Below are 19,447 nucleotides of genomic sequence, written 5' to 3'. Positions count from 1 at the left end.
GCAGATAGTAAGGAGCTGCTCTTGGGAAGCACAAGGAGGTAGGGGAGCACCCGACCTGGACTTGAACTGAGGGGTGGGCAGGAAGGCTTCCCTAAGGTTTCCCCTTGTGACTCTGGACATAACCCTATGCCAGCACCTAGCACATTACATGCAGGTGATCTCTTGTTGTCTGTTTTTCCCACTCCACTGAAAGTGTCACCAAGAATTCTTTAGAATTCTTTAGGTCCTTGGCACATTGCCTAGCTTGTAGTATTACCTATATAAATGTCTATCAAATGGAACCGTCCTCTTTTATTTCCTTCATTTTCTTGTTTTTGAATAACAGCTTTATTGAGACATATTTCACATCCCATAAAATTCACACACCTAAAGGGTACAAAATATGTCCATACAAAATTGTGATTTTCATTCAATGGTACTCAGTGCATGCACAGAGTTGTGTAGCCACCACCAACACTACACAACACCAGAACATCGTCTTTACCCTAGAAAGAAACTTTGTGGTCTTTAGCAGTCACTTCCCTTTCCTCCCTCCCTCCAGACCTTGGCCACCACTCATCTAGTTTCTGTACCTATGGGTGTTCCTATTCTAGACATTTCCTGTAAGTGAAATTGGAAGATATGTCTAGCTTCCAGGTCTAGCTTCTTTCATTCAGCATACAGTTTTCAAGGTTCATCTGTTCTGTCCATGTAACAGTACCTCATTCCATTTATGGCTGAATAATGTTTCATTATGTGGCTACACCACCTTTTCTTTGTCCATTCACCATTGGATGGACACTTGAGTCATGTCCACCTTTTAGATATCATGAATAATGCTGCTACGGGTACTCACGTACAAGTTTTTGTGCGGACATAGGTTTTCAGTTCTCAGGCATCCCACTTAGGAGTAGAATTGCTGGGTCATCTGTGACTTTGTGTTCAACATCTTGAGGAACTGCCAAACTGTTTTTCCAAAGCACACTTTACATTTCTCCTAACAAGTTCTGAGAGTTCTGGTATTTCTATAGCCTCACCAACACTTCTTATTTTCTGTCATTTTCACTGTAACCATCCTAGAAGAACTGGTATTTCGTTGTGTTTTGGGCTCAAATTTCCTTGCAGTGTTTTTTAGCGTCATTTCATATTCTTTCCTTCATTTTCACCTTTTTTCTCTCATTGAGAAATGACCATGGTTGGAAATACAGGACTCAGTTGCTTATTCATACAGGGCAGGGCAAAAGTAGGTTTACTTTTGTGGGTATGTAAAATACAGAGTTTATTCTTACATTATTAGTTATTCATTGTTACATTATTTTCCATGCAAACACTGTAAACCTACTTTCACTCCACCCAGTATTTTTCCCGAAGGAAGAAACACATCTTATTTGTCTTTATATTCTCAGGACCTAGCACAGTGCTAAGCACGAAGTCAATGCTAAATGAATGTCCTGAATTTATGGATGAATTTTTTGTTAAACACACAGATCTTCCACTCTCCTTTTCATTCCTGCCCTGATCCTTCTCAGAGCTCTTTATTAAAATGTCAAATGAGAGTTTCAAAACCCCGAAATGAACTCAACAGATGCCTCATGGTTTCCACAATGAAGAAGTAAACCCAGAAAGGCTGTGGTATTTCAAAAGATAATCCCACACGTGACCAAATCTCACTTGGAAATCACTTATCTCTCTCTCTCAAGAAGGGACATTTTTATAAAAATAAAGTCTGAGCAAAGTAATTACTTTTTTAAAATATATTTTATTGATTATGCTATTACGATTGTCCCATATTTTTCTCCTCTGCCCTGTACCCTCTCTCCTCCCCTCCCCCTTTGTTCATGTCCATGGGTCATATGTCCAAGTTCTTTGGTTTCTCCATTTCCCATACTATTCTCAAGAAGTGGGGAAAAGGTGTAATTTTGTTGTGTTTCCTTTATGGCTTTGTTCTGAAAAGTCTGCCCTCAGTGACCTAGTTTAACAGAAGACCTGGTAAAATCCAGAGTGTTTCAACCTGGCTAATCTTTAGTGAAACCAGTAAGGGTTCACGAGTCAAAGAACTTCATGAGGGACCATGATCAGGAGTAAGAATGATTTCGTTTTCTCAGCTTCTCCCTTCTCCATGTCCCAACAAATCAGACCTTGTTTTGATTTTTTTTTGGTCTTATTAAAACTATGTGCTTTTATGGTGAACTGTTGATATACCTGAAACTGAATTTTCCCTTCTGAATCCGTTTCTTGTTTCAGCATCATTTACAAGTGAAAAGAAAGAGGCAAAGGCAGCTGGGAAGTAGACCTCTTTTGTGTCTGTTTTGAAACTTTAGTTTCCTGAGTCAAGGAATATAAACTAATAACACACTATTAATTCCGTATCTACGGATTTTTCATGGTTGGATTTTCATTCTTAAAAAAGAGAACCCCTATTATTTTACGTTACCCAATGTTGTTGCATTGCGTATCATAATATCCCAAGTTTACCAAATTTATTTCTAGATGGCCTTATTCATCCTACTTAAAGAGAACTGTCTATATTTAGAAAAAGACCAGCTTAACTTATATTGAAGGACTAGGAGTTAGGCGACCTAGATTTAGTCTCTGCTGTTAATTTCTGGGGTGACCCTGAAAAAGGCAAACTTCTGAAGGCCTGTTCGCCTCGACAGTACTTGGTCACTTCCCAGGGCCTTTCCAGCTATAAAGTATTCCGAGTTTATTTGCACAGTGCCTCGATTTCGAAGTGGATCAAGTCTTCTAAGAAGAGACTCTAATAAGCTCTAGGGAAGAGATCGCGTTACCCAGAACCCAGAACTCCCCAGGGGCCTCACAGCCTGGCCTCTGTGCATGACCCTGCGGCGATCCTCAGTCCCGGCCTCACATTAGCTCTGTAAGTGTGAGATGAAATGCCAGAGAAGATACTGGGGACATAAGTCAGGGAAAGCCTTCTTAAGTGTTTTCTTGTTAAATGTATTATTTACCTTTTCTATTTAAAACTCAATGATCAGGAGGTATAGAGCCTAAAGCAAAAATTGTATTAAAATGTGTAAAATAATTGTCTGGCCTCCTCTGTCCCCCATCTCGCCTCCTGTCCTCTCCTCGTCCACCCCGCTGGCTGGCGGTTTTGACTTGAACATGATATTGTTTTCTCACATTCCTCTTTCTTCCTCCTTCACAGGGTACATCCCCAGTTACCTAGACAAGGACGAGCTCTGTGTGGTGTGTGGTGACAAAGCCACTGGGTACCACTACCGCTGCATCACCTGTGAAGGCTGCAAGGTAAATGCCCCGGGCTCAGCCCAGCTCCGGCCTCCTGCCCCCAACCCAAGACTCTCCTCCCCAGACCAGGATGCGGGGACTAGAACCAAATCCCAACATTAGTGGGTGTCTGGTAGTCCTCTTCGTTTTTTGCCATGTTCAAGAACTAAATTTTTTCCCCCAAATCAAAAGTAACTAAATGAATTTCGGGGAAAGTGTCATGTCTGGTTTTTCTGACAGGGAGATAATAAAATAAGAAGAAATAAACAAAATTCTCACTTTGCATTTTAAAATGCAAACATACACCATGTTACCCTCCCAAGAAATTATCATTTCTCTTGCTGGTCTATCTCCAGTGTTTCAGGGAGACAGCTTGCTGTACCGCAGGCTGTTTGCCGCTATTAATCTGAGTGACTCTGCTTGCTTTTAAGGTCTCCATTAGGGAATATCTTTGAGATTACTCAAATTCTCTTATGTCCAGAAATTGCCCAAATCGGCTTTCTGCACAGCCTGCAGTCAATAAGTAAATTCTGGTCATCCATCAGCTAATGTCATGCTTTGTGGGCCATCTTCAAGAAATACTTAACAAGAATGCACCAGAAATCAACAGTCAGTTCACTTTCCGAAAGGGAGCCCAAATTTGCCTACTTCCAACTTGTCGTCAAAATTAAGATGAGCTTTGTTTTTGTTTTTATTCTGTTTGCTTGTTTGTTTTATTCTTTAGCTTCCTGTCAAATGGTATTTGTCCTTCAATGCCTGGCCTATTTCACTCAGCATAATGCTTTGGCAGCGACCAGAGGGGAGAGGGAAGGGAACTTAAGGGGAAAAAGGGGGAGGGATTTTGAGGAACAAATATGAAAGACACAGAGATGAGGACTGTGGGGGGGGGGAGACCGGGCGGGGGGGGGGTGGGATGGGAGAAATAGATTTAAAAAAAAAATGTACTTGAAAAGTAACTAAATAAAATTTAATTTAAAAAAAATAAATAAAAATAAAAATAAAAAAATGTATTTAAAAAAAAAATTAAGATGAGCTTTCTGACCAACATCCTTTGGTCCGACAACCTAGCCAAGAAAAAAAAGTCTACTAGAAAGATAAATAAAGCTTAACCCAGGACTGGAGCCAACATTCAACTAATGTTTTGCAAATGAGGAAGTCTGTTAAGTCAGTGAAAGGCTTTTTACATGTTTTCTTGTTAAATGTTTCCTTTACCTTTTACCTTTAAAACAAAATTATCACAAGGTGTAAATTCTAAAACAAAAGTTGTATTCAAAGTTATGAAACAATTCAGTCTTCCCCCCTCCTTCACCCACCCAATCTCCTCTCCTCTCCTTCCCTTCTTCCAGCTACCCCCTTTCCTCCTAATCTTTGACCCTAAGCCCCCCAAATCAGTGTTAGCTCAGTTTCAAGCTGAGATGCCCCATTTTCCCAGTGGAATTATTTTCCATGCAAATTCCCTACTTTTTGTGTCTGGAATTAGGAAACACTTAGCAGAAACCTGCTAAAAACCTGCTAAATCCATTGGAAAGATGTTATTTCTAAGGTCCCAAGCCCATAGATATATAACTTGGAATGTGATGAAATGTGTTCTTGTCCATCCAGACCCCTCTGATCTGGAATTTGTAATGTTTTCACAAAGACTGGGCTAAGGGTTCTTGCTTCATCTATGAAAATAATGTCTTAAGGAGTTTAATGGAACTAACTACAAATAAGTCCTGGCTAGTTACTAACTGGAGGACTTGCAGATGTTCTCTTGAAGGCACAATTTTATTAACTTGATTTGAAAATAATGAAACTGCCCTGCTTTAGATACAGTCTCTTATTTTGAGAGCTCAGTAATTCACATGGACCTTTTTTCTAAATTAGCCCCAATTCATAAGGCTCTACCAACCTAATTATACAGCATTGAGATTCTTTCAAATCAATTTCAAATGGTGAATTTTGAATTCTGGGAGAGAACCTAATGAAAATTACATTCAATAATCAACTCCCAAAATGACTCTAAAGACTGAATGTGCCCTACCGAGAGGACTTAAAGTTCATTTAGCAACTGACTTAAATGAAGGGAGAATCAAGCATATTAGCCTGTGGTTCTGCCTCACTACACCTTCAGGATGATCAAGAAATCCACTAGCCGTTTTCCCCCAAATTACAGGATATTTGGGGCCTGATTCCACTGAGGTTTACTTAAGAGAAAAAAAAACATGTAGCATAAAGCTAGATTTCCCAGGTCCTGTTTTTATCTCAGATCAGAACTCTGTTTCTGGGATTGCCTCATTTCTAAAATCAGAAAGAAGCCTTCCTCGGGTGGTTAGGCAAATTATTTAATGTGATGACAAAGTATCCTGGAAAAAAAACAAGAGTTTTTCCAATGAAACCCAGTGTTTAAGTGTGGCCAGAGATTTTTTTAAAATTTGTACCTTGCATATCACTTATTCAGATTTGTCATTAAAAAATATTTCTACCCCATATTTGCAACGTGTTTAAGGAGAATCTTTTTTGCCCTGAAGACAAGTGGGAATCTTCTGGAGGTATTTTGTTTGCTTTGATGGGCCAGTTTTTATGCACTTTTTGTAGAAAATGTTGATAATGCCCCAAAGTATGTCTTGTTTTAAAGCAAGACTAAAAGCTTTCTTAATAGCTGCCCAAATATTGAACTAGGAGGGTGGACACTTAGCATCAGCTCAGACCACTAAGAAGTGGATCCAGGTCATCCTGATATGCAGGGAAGCACACCTGGTGTTGATTTATAAAAAGCCAAACCTTCACTCACCAACAAATCTTCGATGAAATATATGTTGCTATTCAGTCGCTGGGACATTTCTTTTGTCAGCTCAACTCAAAAAGATTTTTTTATAATTAGACTATTTAAATATTTTCCAACCTAGTTCATTCACTTCTGGGACTTCATTTTGTCCCTTTTTAAAGTTAAGAAACCTAGCATCTTTTACATTTACTCAAATGAAGTGGTCCCTCACCTTGTGTCAAGATATTTTTATTATAGCTTAGAGGAAGTCAACATCTTAAAAGGGATTTGATCTATGAAGTGCCCAGGAAAAGTCACCAGAGATAAAAGCCACAGAGAAGACGACACAATGACTAGCGGAGCCTGCCATCGCAACACATTGTTCAAAACAAGCAAGGTGTAAATTATTGTGCTTATTTCATTTAAACATTCAGAGTAGCGTTTTTGGAAAAATCAGTGTTACTCTTGTGTCTGGTACATCACACATCTCATCACACCTCATTTCTCCTTAGTGTTGTCTGACTCTTCAGTACTCGCCCCACCTACCAGAACATGAGTCAGCATCAGAGTTTGGGTGAGAAAGGGCCTCCCCAACTTTGGACAGAGCATCACCCGTCCTGTGCTCACGGCAGCATGTCCACATTCTCAGTGGCTGCCCTGGATGTGGGTATCCCCACCTCTAGGGCGACTTTGCCTCCTCCAGAAGGAGGAGCGCTACCCAGCCCCGCTCCTTCCTGTCTCCGACCTCTGTCTCCTCGCCTGGAGTCTCCTGGTTTCTTTTCCCTCCAGGCAAGAGTAACCCCTGAAGGGTGAATGGACAGAGGGTAACAGAGATCAAGGATGGGATGGGGGGCACAGGAAGCTCATTTTTCACTCTGTGCCATGCCCTGACATTCAGGATTTAAAGCAGAACCCTGCTTTAGCCAGATTTGCCCACCTTGCACATCCAGGGAAACCCCGCCAAGCTGCCAAACAGCGGCATGGCATGTGATTTAGCGAATCTTATAACAGTGCATCAAGGTCATTCGAACTAATGGACTCAAGTGGGTGAGAATCCAAAACCCAAATACAATATGTTGGTTTTTCTGTTAGAACTTGAACACACATGCCCCAAATCAAGTCCATTCATTGCAGTTATTGCTCTCATTATTTCGTTTTATTCCTCTTTGCCCAGTATAAAACCCTACCTCTGACCTTCTCTTCATAAGGAAGAACTCTTATGTCTGAGTGAGAAATATGCAAGCAGTGTGTGTACGTAACCAAAGCCAAGAAAAGTTAAACAGATTAATTAACATCTGGGCTTCATCCAGGTCTCCTTGGTATTTCAGTCCTGTAATTTATATAACTAAGTTGGAAGTCTCATTTAAGCTTTAGTGGACAACATATTTTAAAAGGTGCTTTGCCTTGCTGCTCTGCTAAAATGAAGGGTTTGTTGGTGTTTGGTTTTTGTTTTTGTTTTTGAGAAATGAGTTAGAGGGGACTATTTATAATCTGCTCATCTAAAACACTTAAATAATACAGTAAAATTGGATTCAGTTTATATTTATATCATGTAGGTAATTACGTAAATAAGATTTGGAGTCCAATTCCTGGGGTCCAGCGTGTACTCACAATGTGACTTTGGACGAGTGATTTAACCTGTCTGTGGCTTTGTTGTTTTAACCCCACAATGGAGATATTGCGTATCAACTTCATAAGGTTGTAGAAGAGATAGAAGACAAGTGTCTGCAGCGCTTCGCAATGTGCCCCTCACAAGAAGTGCTCTCTGCCGTTATTAATTCCCGCAATACCAAAGTAAGCCAAGACTAAAGTGCCATGTCCAGAAAGGTTCTCGTATAATACACCCTTGAGAGAGTTATATAAGCCACCTAACCCTGGAAGGAAATGGTATCCTCAGAAAACTTGACAGTGGCATTCTCCATGCCTTAAGAAAGGACAAGACATGTTGCACTTTAAGCGTTTGCCAATGAACATTGGAGAAAAAGCGTGGGCTGAAAGACCCCAATGCATGAGCTATGGGAAGAACTTGGCAGAGAACCTGAAATGGTCTATTCCCCAAGCACTGTTGTTTCAAAGACTCTCTAAGCTGGTCATGACCATCTCAAAGTTCAAAAACAAGAATTAAACTAAATCTCTAGAGGCGGTTATATTCATTTAATTACTAAATGATGAAATTATGATGACAAAGTGCTGCAAGTATCCAGCTCATTTATTCTCTAGTATAAAGTACAGCAAATCTCTTCACAGTTCAATTTAGCAGCACAATTATAGCACTCTATGAAATGAAATAATATTTCTTTTTATTACTCAGTGTTTAAAACAATAAAAGCAAACACAAGATCTTTCCATTAGCCTCTTTTCTTTGAATAAATGCCAAAAGGACAGTAACTCTGTAGTCCTGTGACATCTTCTTTAGCTCAGATTCAGAATTCATTATATTCACTTTGATCCAATTGCCCTGTCTTTGAATAAGTACAGCAACAGGCCCATACACAGGTAAGATCCAAAACAATCCACCACAGCTATGTGGACACATTCTGAAGTCATGCATTTCTAGAAAACATGAAACTGTTGTCTTGGGTCTTTCTTTTTTGTGTAGGGTTTCTTTAGAAGAACCATTCAGAAAAATCTCCATCCATCCTATTCCTGTAAATATGAAGGAAAATGTGTCATAGACAAAGTCACACGAAATCAGTGCCAGGAATGTCGCTTTAAAAAATGCATCTACGTTGGCATGGCAACAGATTGTAAGTAACCTTCTTCCTTTGCTTTACAGTCAAGGGGTGTTGATTGGGGAAAGGTTGGATTCAAGGAGATCAGCCAGGCAGAAAAGCAGGCATGAACGCATGTGGCCAGAAGGAAGGCACCTGGCATTCCCACAGTCATTGCTGGGTGGTCGCCACCCTGCCTCTCCCTTATCAGCTCCCAACTGAAGGATGGGTGAGGGAAAGTGGTTAAATGATCCCATTGTGCTTGTGAGACTGTTAGCAATGCTCCATCTGCAACAGAGATTACAAATGAGAGGTCTTGTCCGATTGCCTCAGTAAGGTTTACTTTTACAGGCAATATTGACATGGCAAAAGCATCATGGACAAGTCCTACTATTTTTTCAAAAGCAGAGATGGGAATTTACTTTTGGGCCATTTTTGGAGATGGGCACTGGCAGAAAACATCATGATCAGAAATTTCTGAAGAATGTGAAGCTGAGCTATTACATGAGTCACCCTGCCATTGGTTGGTTGGTATATTTTTAGCTGGGAAAACATTCCAAGCTGAAGTCATCCTACCCAGTTTTCTAAGTGCCACAGCATATGGTGGTGAGATTAGCTGCCGTCCGGTCTCTTCTCCCCACACCGTGGAAGGGATTTGCACCAGCCACTTTAATTAATCTGACAATAAAATGACAATTGTGTCATTCTGAACTGGGGCCTCCCTTTTGCCAGGCATCAGGGCTAATGACCTCTCCAGGCATAAACTTTTCGTACATCAATTAAGGATGCCAACCTTAAGGTTTTTTCTTTAAAAAAAGTTCGGGAGAATAAAAAGAAAGACCAGAAACAAAGAAGAAAGGAATGCATTAAGAATTTTTTGTCTTGTGAAAGAGGAAATAATCATGGCAGATGTTTATGTGACTAACAGGGTTCTCTCAGGTAGAACAAAAATATCTTGCAATGCCCTGGTTTGCCCACTAAAGAAGACAGAATGGGGAGTCTTAAAAAAGAGGAGGGTTGGGTTAGGGTGTTAGTCTGAAAATCCTGAGTTAATCCCACCTCTGACTAAGTGTGTTCTTTGTCTTATCTTTTAAAGACTTTTAGCCACCGCCAACAATACACCTCATTAGGGTACGTGAGATGATGGACCAAAAGCCAAGTACTTAGATGTGTCACTGTAATGAACTGTTATTATTAAGGATCCATTTCATTGTTTTATGGAGAACTTAAAGATATGACTGTTTATAAGGTTAAAGAAGCTCAGTGTTCATCTGAAGTTTGAATTCATTTGAATTCATTATTTGCTTGTGAGATGTTGTAAGAGCTCGGGCTTTAGAATCAGAAAAGCCACTGGAGTCCCAGACCTGCCACTTGCCAGCTGTGTGACCGGCAGCCCGGTCTCCGGTTTCCCTGCGAGGAATGGCCGCCTCCTTTGCAGGCTGTTTCTCGGGATCGAATTGGATAATGCACGTCAGAGGCAGTTCTCCTGACACAGCAGATGCTTTGGTGAATGGGGTTATGGGTAAAGCCCCCTCCCTCTTCTCCCTTTAATGAGGGAACTAAAATAAGCAAGCAGGGCTCATTCATATTCCCCACACTTATCAGTGCTCACCTGACTTCGGCAACCCATTCAAACCGAGGTGATCCGGGGTTTTTCATTGAGCTGTTTGTGGACTAGCTGAGCATCTATGGTTCCCCCTGCTATGTTTGCTTTTTCTTTTCCTACCAGGTCACACCTTCATCAAGCAATGGCCCTAGGACAATGATGTTGTAGGACTGGAGTCAGGAGTCCTGGGTCTGGCCTTGGCTCTGCCTTGAACTTGCTGTGTGACTTTAGGCAAGTCATCATTTCTCTGGATCAGCTTCCTCCTCCATGACAGAAGGGAGTTGGACTAGATAATATGTAGGGTCCCTTCTGGTCCTAAAAGACTATGGCTCTGCAGTGTAAAACGTCAGCCTTTCCATTCCAATGATAGTTACGAAGAGTCTGACAAAATGGTTTTGTTTGGGAAATTAACCACAGAAGTATAGGTCTCGTGTTCCCTGCCTCTCGTATTTTCCTTCTGCATAAATGATAAAAATCGTGGCTATATTTCTTGAGAACATTTGGTGTATTGTCACATTGATTACCCTGTGAAGTGGGTATTATTGATCCCATTTTATATGGGAAGAAATTTAAGCTCAGAAAGCCTAAGTAACTTGCCAGAGGTCACACAGCTAGAATGTGGTGGTGTCAGCATTCAAACCCAGATCCTTCTAGATTACAAAGCCTGGGCTCTTTTACCACCAGCAAGGGATGACCAGGTTAGAGAGTAATGCTAAGTGAGTACCTGTGAAATGAAAGATATGTCCAGCCACATTCCAATTATTCCTTAAGAGATGGAGGGAAGAATCATCAGTTTCCCACTGACCGCCACAGAACTTTAACCAAATTCTATTAGTAAGGAAGTCCTCTTAGTAAGGAAGAGCCTGTTGGAGAGAGGAGGGGCATTACAGGGACCATTAAGAGTAAATTCAGATGGTTGGCTAGACAGACTCATCCGGATCCTAACATAATGGGTAGGTTTGACTTCTCTCTGCTTCATTGGCATTTAGGGCCACCTTCTGTGGAATTGGTATGCCCAGTGGCCAGCTTCCCCCAGGGCTGTGTTTTGAAAAGCTGGCTAGATGCCGGGAGTTTGGTACATGTTGGACAATGACTAGGCAGTCAATTGGCTGCCAAAGGAGAAAACACCTCAGCGTGACCCACCCTGACGGCCCCACCGAGCCACATCAGTGGTCCAGGGACATGCAGACCGTCCCGTGTCTGGCAGAGTCTATAGGTTTTACATCTCTCTCTCTCCCTCTCCCAGTGGTACTGGACGACAGCAAGCGGCTGGCAAAGCGGAAGCTGATTGAGGAGAACCGGGAGAAGAGACGGCGGGAGGAGCTGCAGAAATCCATTGGGCACAAGCCGGAGCCCACCGACGAGGAGTGGGAGCTCATCAAGACCGTCACTGAAGCCCACGTGGCCACCAACGCCCAAGGCAGCCACTGGAAGCAGAAACGGAAATTCCTGGTGAGGCTCCCGGCACAGCTGGTGTTTGGCTGTGTGCTGGCGCGCCCTCCCTCAGCTCGCTCAGTCCCCACAGCCCTGGGCCCTGAGGTTGCCAGCCCAGGTTACTGATAGGGACACTGCAGCCTTGGGAAGTCAGGTGACAGCAGAGCCAGAATTTGAATCCAGGCCTGTGTGAGAACAAAGGTCACGCCGATCAGCTATCATTTTGGGTCACGTAATTCTAGAGAGGTTCCTAAGGCCACATTATCTGTTTGCTTGTGCTGTTAGTAAGGCCAGCCATGGGTTAATTAGTAAAAATTTGACCTGCCATCCTTCCCTTTTTATACTCATGTCCTCCCTCAGTTGTTTACACTCAACTCGTTCCAAAGTATTCCCTAGAACGAAGTGTCCCTTATCTCAAATGCACTTTTATGTCAGTAGAACTCAAAACACTTAGCTTAAAATAAATTATCTCAAGGCCAGGAAGACAATAGGAAGAAGGAGTAAGGATGGGGGTAGAAAGAGGGCTTGTAGAGAAAACAGGCCTGTCAAGACCCTGGAATATTGATGTTTGATATTTTTGTTAAAACTTGCCATTGTGAAAGTCCTTCTCACTCATTTCCCCTTTGAAGTTCACAGTGCTTTGAGGCTAGAATTACTATCCCCATTTTACAGGTATGCAAACCAAGCCTGAGGCCTTAAGTAGCTCACCCAATATCACATCACTAGCAAATGGCTGAGCCAGGCCCAAAAGCCAACTCAAGTCTTCTGGTTCCGAGTCCAGGTAACAGATGGACCGCCACCCCACCCCCAGCCACCATCACCACCAGCTGCTGTTTGACTATCACAGAGACTGACCCTGCTCTTTGTTTATGATATGAGCCCTTTATGAGTATCTCACCGAGCCTCACCATCAGACATTCTGTGGGTTTATTCGTACCTCCAGGGTACATTAGAGTATCCTCCACATCCAAACAAGAAGACACCATGGTATGATTGTCCTTGTACCTCAAATTCACCAGTAGGCTATTATAAATGGGGTGTGTGTGTGTGTGTGTGTGTGTGTGCATGCGTGTGGTGAAAACAGTACAACACAACACCCTTAAAGAAAATCTTTTGGAGAAAAAGCTTACCCATAATCCACCTGCCCCCAGACAATTACTTTCATTGTTGTAATGAGCAGGTTCTAACACTTTATTAGTGGCTTCCACCAACAATGTTGGCATACATGCTCCATGGCCCTTAGCAAACTCCAGGTACTGTTCTAGGTGCTTCCATACATTAACTCCCTATTCCAACCCTGTACATAGATGTACTTAATATCCTCGCTTTGCAGAAAAAGGAACTGAGGCAGAGAAGTTAAGGAAACTTACCTGAGCTCCCGCAGCAAGTGAGTTGTGGTGATGGATGCGGCCCAGATCCAGGATCCATCCTCTAATCCCCTGCACGAGGCCATGAGGCCACCCACACAAACCCTGAGCCTTTGAAAGATGTGTCTTCGGAGGGGTAGCCCCTTAGTGCCCCGATCTTTCATCCTCAGCCTCGCCCTGGTATATCTGCCAGACACTTAGAAAATGCTGACTGTGGATAGATGGTCGATTCTAACCCAGTGTATTTGGGACACAGCAAGATAGAATCCTGCCTAACTCCAAGCCTAAACCTGTCCTCTCCCCAATTGGATTAGCCAGAAATGGACACTGTGGAAACCACTTCTAGGCCTGGCACTGCCGTCTGATTTCAGGGCAGTGACCAAGCTGAATTCCAAGTTCGGTGGAAGGTTTGGGGTACCTCCTGGACTTCTGCTAAGAAACCCTACACTTCTCAAAAGAGAATGGATACTAGTATAACCAACCAATTCAGTGGTCACCTAGGTGCTTTTTTCCAGACTGAAAGATCCGTTTCTTTAGTAAGAAAATATTTATTGAGCAGCTACTATGTGCCAGCAGGCGGAAAAACTCAGCCATGTTCCAATGGAGGGAGACAGACAGTAAAGGTTAAAGGAACCAGATAAAAGCAGGTCATGGCAAGTGCAATGAGGAAAATAACCATGAGGTTGGGATAGACAGATTGAGAGTCGAAGTAGGAGAGACTTCACTTCTTTAAACAGGTTGGTCGGAAAGGGTCTGTTTGGAGAGATAGTATCTGAGCTGCTTCTGAAAGCTCAGAAACCAGCTCTACAAGGCAAAATATAATCAGACCTCCTCATGCCTCATGGTCTCTTCAGTAAAGATAACACCATTTCTGGTCATTGAAACCAGCGAGGTCTGCACCTTTCACTCAAAGTCTCCTAACAGTTTTCATCAGTCTGATCGTCTGTGGAAAGAGCCAGAGAAGATGTGGCACAAGATGATTTGCATTATTTTTTTGCCAGGGTCATGAGGTTATCAGGGCATGAGAGAGTTTTCCTCAGGAGGGTAACATTTGCAGAACGACTGTTTTACCCACCAACCTGTGTCCCGTGGGGAGATGACAGGAAATGCATCTTTTGTAGATGCTCAATCCATTCAAAAAATTGCCCTCTGATCCAAATACAAATAACTAGTTCTTCGGGCCATGTTTTACTTAGAGGGCTGCTGGGAGAGATCAGAATGCTTCCAGTGCCCCACCTGTCTCAACAGTGAGCTTCTGTGCTTGGGGTCAGCCCTGCCTCTCCTCAGGCAAACAGCCATGCCCCATTGAGCGCTGTCCCCAGGGTCTGTCCCATGTGTGGCTGAAATTCGTGGTCACTTTTCTCTGAGTCAGCTGCCATTGGATTCCTTCCTCCTCATATACACAGCCCATTCTCTCCTATGGAAAGGGAGAGTCTGTTGCTCTCTCACCTTGAATCTGGGCTATGATACCAATGGATGTGGGCAGAGTCACTGCTCAGACTGAGTCATAAGAAGGCTTGTAGTTTCTGTTTGGTTATCTTGGAGGGGGAAGCCGCCTAGTCCCTTTGAGGGAAACTAACTGCCATGTAAGAAAAAAAAAGTCCAACTACTTGGTAAACACCACGCTGTGAGGGAGACCAAGTGAGCCATGTGAAGAGGCCACGTGCAGAGGCACCAGAATGTGCGTGCAGAAGCTGTCAGATGACACTAGCTTTTGGTCCCTGTGACAATAACCACATGAAGGACCCCAAGTGAGAACCATCCCACTGAGACCATAAACCCCCAGAACTTCAAGAGAGAGCAAAAAATTGTTGTCTTTAAGCCACTAAGTTGTGGGGTAGTTTGTTACACAGCAATAGATAACCAGAACAGAAGTCAAGAAATATTCATTAAACAGAACATGCAGTTCCACCAGCCCATCCTCAGCAGCAGTACACTTAAGCCCTGTGTCTCAGCCAGGTTACAAGTACATATTTACAAACACTCCTTGCAGAAGGATGGCCTCAACTGAGTGTTTATGCTCGGGATGACATTTTCACTCTTTCTTTGTGAGTTATTTCTGCAAGGACATTGGGAAGCCTTTATTAAAGACAGCTTTGCTAAATGGTATCCATGTCCTGAGTGGGCTTCGACACTTTAGGATTTGTCTCCTGTGTAGCTGACACCCTGTTTTTGTTTGCAACACTGCTATGCATACTGCTTTATTTATTTCCATGTAATGATGGCCCGTCTTGTTCCAAAATAGAATTCACGGAGGCCTGTTATGTTAATAATAATAGTAATATGTCATTAGGGATTGAAACATGTTGTCATAAAAGCTACAAGTGTTCATTTATCTGAAATGGGTAGGTAACTTACTCCCCAAAAGGAACTTTGTTATCATTTTTTACCCTAAGACCATGACTCGAGTCAGGAATAGCAGCTGGGGGTTTAACTTGTGTTTCAAATCCACACTTGAGCTGAGAAGAGTCATTGGCAAACAGGCGCTTTTGCAAAAGCCAGGCAAATTTTCATAATCCTAAAGCCACTCTGTGAAACTGTTTCCGAAAGCACTTGCATCATATAATTTTCTCATTTCCTCCAATCCACTCAAATCTCCGATGGCACAGAAGTGCCCCATTTAATCACCAGTGTGTGTGTGATGACCATGACGATGAACCGTAGATGCCGACTCGGACAGGAACAAGAAGCCTCCGACACCGAACAGGAGAAAGCACTGCCTCCCCACCTGCTGGGGGCGGCGAGACACTGGGTCTGGGGCAGACCCCACACCAGCAACATTATTGTCTATTGACATCATGTTATTATTCTGATCCCTTAGTTCACATGCAAAGGTGTGGCTATGGATGGATTTTTCACCCAAGTATGAAGTGTGGCCATGAGAACCAGGGCCAGCCTGCCCCATTTTTCCCTTAGCAGAGCTACGGTCCGATTTCCCACATCCTCGATTGGGATGGTCTCCAACAGGAGCCTGGCAGGAGGGTCAGACAGGATGAACGACTTGGCTGTGTGTGATCTGTGTGGATGGGCTATAAAACTAGTGCAATCAAGTCAGAAAGGCTTCTGTTGCCCAGAATTATTGTAAATACATCAGGAGAAGCCAGGGTGGTCTAGAAGCTGTGTGCATGGAGATTGGAACCAGACAAGCTGAGTTCGATGCTTGCCTCTGTTGCTTTTTAATGATGTGATTTTGGACACGTTGCTTCACCTCTCTATGGTTCAGCAGCCTTTATGCCTTTACCAAATGATATAAAATTAATAGATATAAGTGCTTGGCATATCATTAACAACCATATAAGTGGTTACTCTGTCTATCCATTATCTCTACCATCACCCCCCTCACCATCTTGTCCCTCCTCATCCAAGGCAAAAAAGGTGGGCCTGTTGTAATGTCCCAAGGCCCAGGGAGGGATCTTTAATCACCATTTGTCTGGGTCTTCCTGTCCATCCTTGCACAGGTGAGAGAAGACACCCTATGATCACTCAAGGAAAAAGAGTCAGGTCTGGCCCCACTCTGCATGTGCCAGAGGGCTGCAAGTTCAAGGAAAGCCCTCAGCTCTGAGCCAGCCCCTTGCAACCAGGTTGCCTGGCACCATTTCCCACTCACCTTGAACAGTACTGATGAAACAGCCAAAGCTGAAAGCCAGCTCGTTTTGGTGCATGTGAAACCAGCCTCCTGTGGTGGTGAGTTGGAGCCCATGCCTACACATGCACCAAATCTCCCCTTTTGTACCTGATATGTTAACTCAGATCAGTCATAGATGATATATATTTTTTTTTCAGTATCCAAGATCATCCATTAAGGACATAGACCTTAATGATATAATAGAAGTCTTCTACGTTGTATAAGGTCTTACTGCTAGCAATTGTATTTGCCATTAAATACCCAGGGGCTTTAAAGAAAATGTTTCTTCTGCCCTGGGATTTATTTTCAACAGAAAAGCTCATGAGGTTGTTACACTTGGGAGTTCAGTTGAAATTGTACATGACCTGGTGTACTTTTCCTCCTTCCTTCTATCTTTTAGGGGGTCACAGATGGTGAATCAAATACGCCACAAATATGGGAACTAACATCAGTATTTTCAACTGACATTTCAAAAGCCACTGAGTGCCACTGACATACAATTAGATTAGACCTATCAGTGTTCAATGAGAAAATGTCTGGGCTCAACCTGGCCAAAAGTGTGTGTGCGCATGTGTGCATGTGTGCATGGAAGTGAATAAAACTCCCTACCGTTTTTAATCTGTGCTCACATTCCCTTGGTCAGTGAATCTTCATAACAGAGTGTAAAGTAGACAAAGCAGGTGCGATGAGCCTCACTTCCAGGGTGAGAGGAATTACAAAGACCAGCGAGGAGGCCTGAAGGATTTGAAAAACAGCAACACCCAAAGAAGGAACCGACATACATTTCCCTTTAGCTCAGTGTGTACGAGAAAGAGAAAGAGAAGGAAGCTGTCCCTGCAATTAATCCATCAGTGCCACCTGCCCCCCAGACAGTTGGCAGAACATGGCCTCCCGTGGGCTTGCCAACAGTTACCCCAACACGTTATCATGGAAACACAACACGGACCAGGTTCCCTCCCCATCTACTCGCTGCCCCCAAAACAAACAATTAGAGAGTAAAATGAAATAAACGGAAGAACCTGCTGGGCAACCCCAAAACAGGTCATTGCTACCTGAGTGTGTTAGGTAACACATTTAACAGGGCCCGAGGCCGTCACCACACACTTGATGCACCCTTGAAGGGCGCGGGCTGCTCCTATTGACCTGGGTGCCCTGGCAACAGAGAGTAAAAGAATCATCCTTTGGGTACTTGAAAAATAACTAAATAAAATTAAAAAAAAAAAAAGAATCATCCTTTGCTTTCCTTCTTGCTAAAAATTAGATGTGAAGAGTAACCAGGGGGAAATGTGGGAAGAAATATGGTAACTGGATTCCTCTGAGCCAGACATGGTTACTGCTGGCCCAGCGGTTCTCCGAGTGTGGTCCCCAGAGCAGTAGCATCAGCGTGCCCTGGGAGCCTGGTACGAATGCAGAGGCCCAGGCTCCGCCCTGACCCACCGAATCAGGAACTCTGGGGTGGGGACCCAGGAATCGGGTGATTCTGATACACAGTGAAGCTTAGCACTGTGGCCGCAGCCTTGTCGCTGGCAGGGCCGTCACTTCTCAGCCAGTGAGGGGTTCAGCCTTGCTCACTTCACTCAGTCTCAGCCCACCTCAGCCCTCCCACCCCCAGCCGCTTGCTCTAGTCTGTTCCCTGTGGCTCTAGGCAAAGGTGGCCACCGTCTGGCAGGGCCTTTGTCTCTAATCCCTTTGATCATATTCACAGTTTCCTAGAAGACAGTGGGAGGGGCTGAGAAGGGAGTAGGAAGAGGAGCAAACACTATGTCCCCTGGTGTCAGAGAGTGCAGGGTGTCAAAGCCTTGAAACAAGAGAAAATAGGAGGCTCCTGGAAAATTACTGTGTGGAGTCCTGGCCTCAGGGGATTGTTCTTGACCTCCCTGAGGCCGGTTTGCTCAGCAGCCACTCAGGGATTACGTGAGAGCCTGAGGGGCTGGCTCACTGCTAGGCCACAGATAAATGGTAATTATTATTATCACAATGACAGGAAAGGGCAATGGAGAGGCCCATTCTTGGCACGAAGCACTGGTAACAACATGAGATACATGGGAGGCCACAGCATGGCAGTCACTGAATGCCAGGCTGAGAGCTAGACGGCTGAGCAGACTTTGGGGGCCAACTTCAGCACAACCACCTGGGGACCTGCTGGTTCTGCATGATTAAGTCTGGGGAGGAAGCTCCGGTCTAAGAAGCCCCCAGGTGACACCCATGCTGCTAGACCACCCTTTATGCAGCTAAACCAAGGATTGTTCTTAGGCAAGTGAACAGCGGAGAAGCACCCTCAAGATAATGACTACTAGCAAAATCCCTACTCTGCCTGAAGGTACCCGAGTTCCCCACAGTGCAGTTCCTGTAGGAAGCCTGGAGATGGTCCCCTGCAGCCTGCTGTGACCCCCTCCAACCAGAGTCTGCGGGCAGACAGGGTGTTGAGCCCCAGCAGCAAGAGTGAATCCACAGGGTGCTGTCTGCCGGGGATCCCCCACCGCCCTCCCTCATGGCCCACACTGAGCCACCTCGCACACAAAGACACACATCAGAATTCGCTGTGCTCTGAAAATGCCCCCAAATTTATGTCCCCTGGTATAAGTATATACAGCCTTCATTCATTCAGAAGTAGAACCCAAATTCCTCATTTCTATCTCTCTGTCTCTGCAGCAACGATCCTGTGGACAGTATCACTGGGGGCCTATTACAGCTTAGAGATGTAAATAGAAAACTATACAGTTTGTTAGTAAC

General features: G+C 43.8%; 1 protein-coding gene across 18 annotated transcripts in view; it reads left to right on the top strand.

Moving 5' to 3' along the window:
• THRB (thyroid hormone receptor beta) overlaps window positions 1-19,447 on the top strand; it is a 336,578-nt gene that overhangs the window by 292,088 nt on the left and 25,043 nt on the right. For all 18 annotated transcript variants that reach the window (XM_053669113.1, XM_037143999.2, XM_053669108.1 and 15 more), the window contains 3 exons: window positions 3,146-3,246; window positions 8,571-8,718; window positions 11,535-11,740. In XM_053669113.1, coding sequence (XP_053525088.1) covers window positions 3,146-3,246; window positions 8,571-8,718; window positions 11,535-11,740 — 455 coding nt within the window. The remainder of the gene's footprint in view (window positions 1-3,145; window positions 3,247-8,570; window positions 8,719-11,534; window positions 11,741-19,447) is intronic.

The sequence above is a fragment of the Artibeus jamaicensis genome, unplaced genomic scaffold (assembly GCF_021234435.1).
Source record: "Artibeus jamaicensis isolate MK-2021 breed Jamaican fruit bat unplaced genomic scaffold, CSHL_Jam_final contig_519, whole genome shotgun sequence".
NCBI lineage: Eukaryota > Metazoa > Chordata > Mammalia > Chiroptera > Phyllostomidae > Artibeus > Artibeus jamaicensis.
Note: the sequence above shows the minus strand (reverse complement) of the source record. Positions and strands in the feature narration are given on the sequence as shown.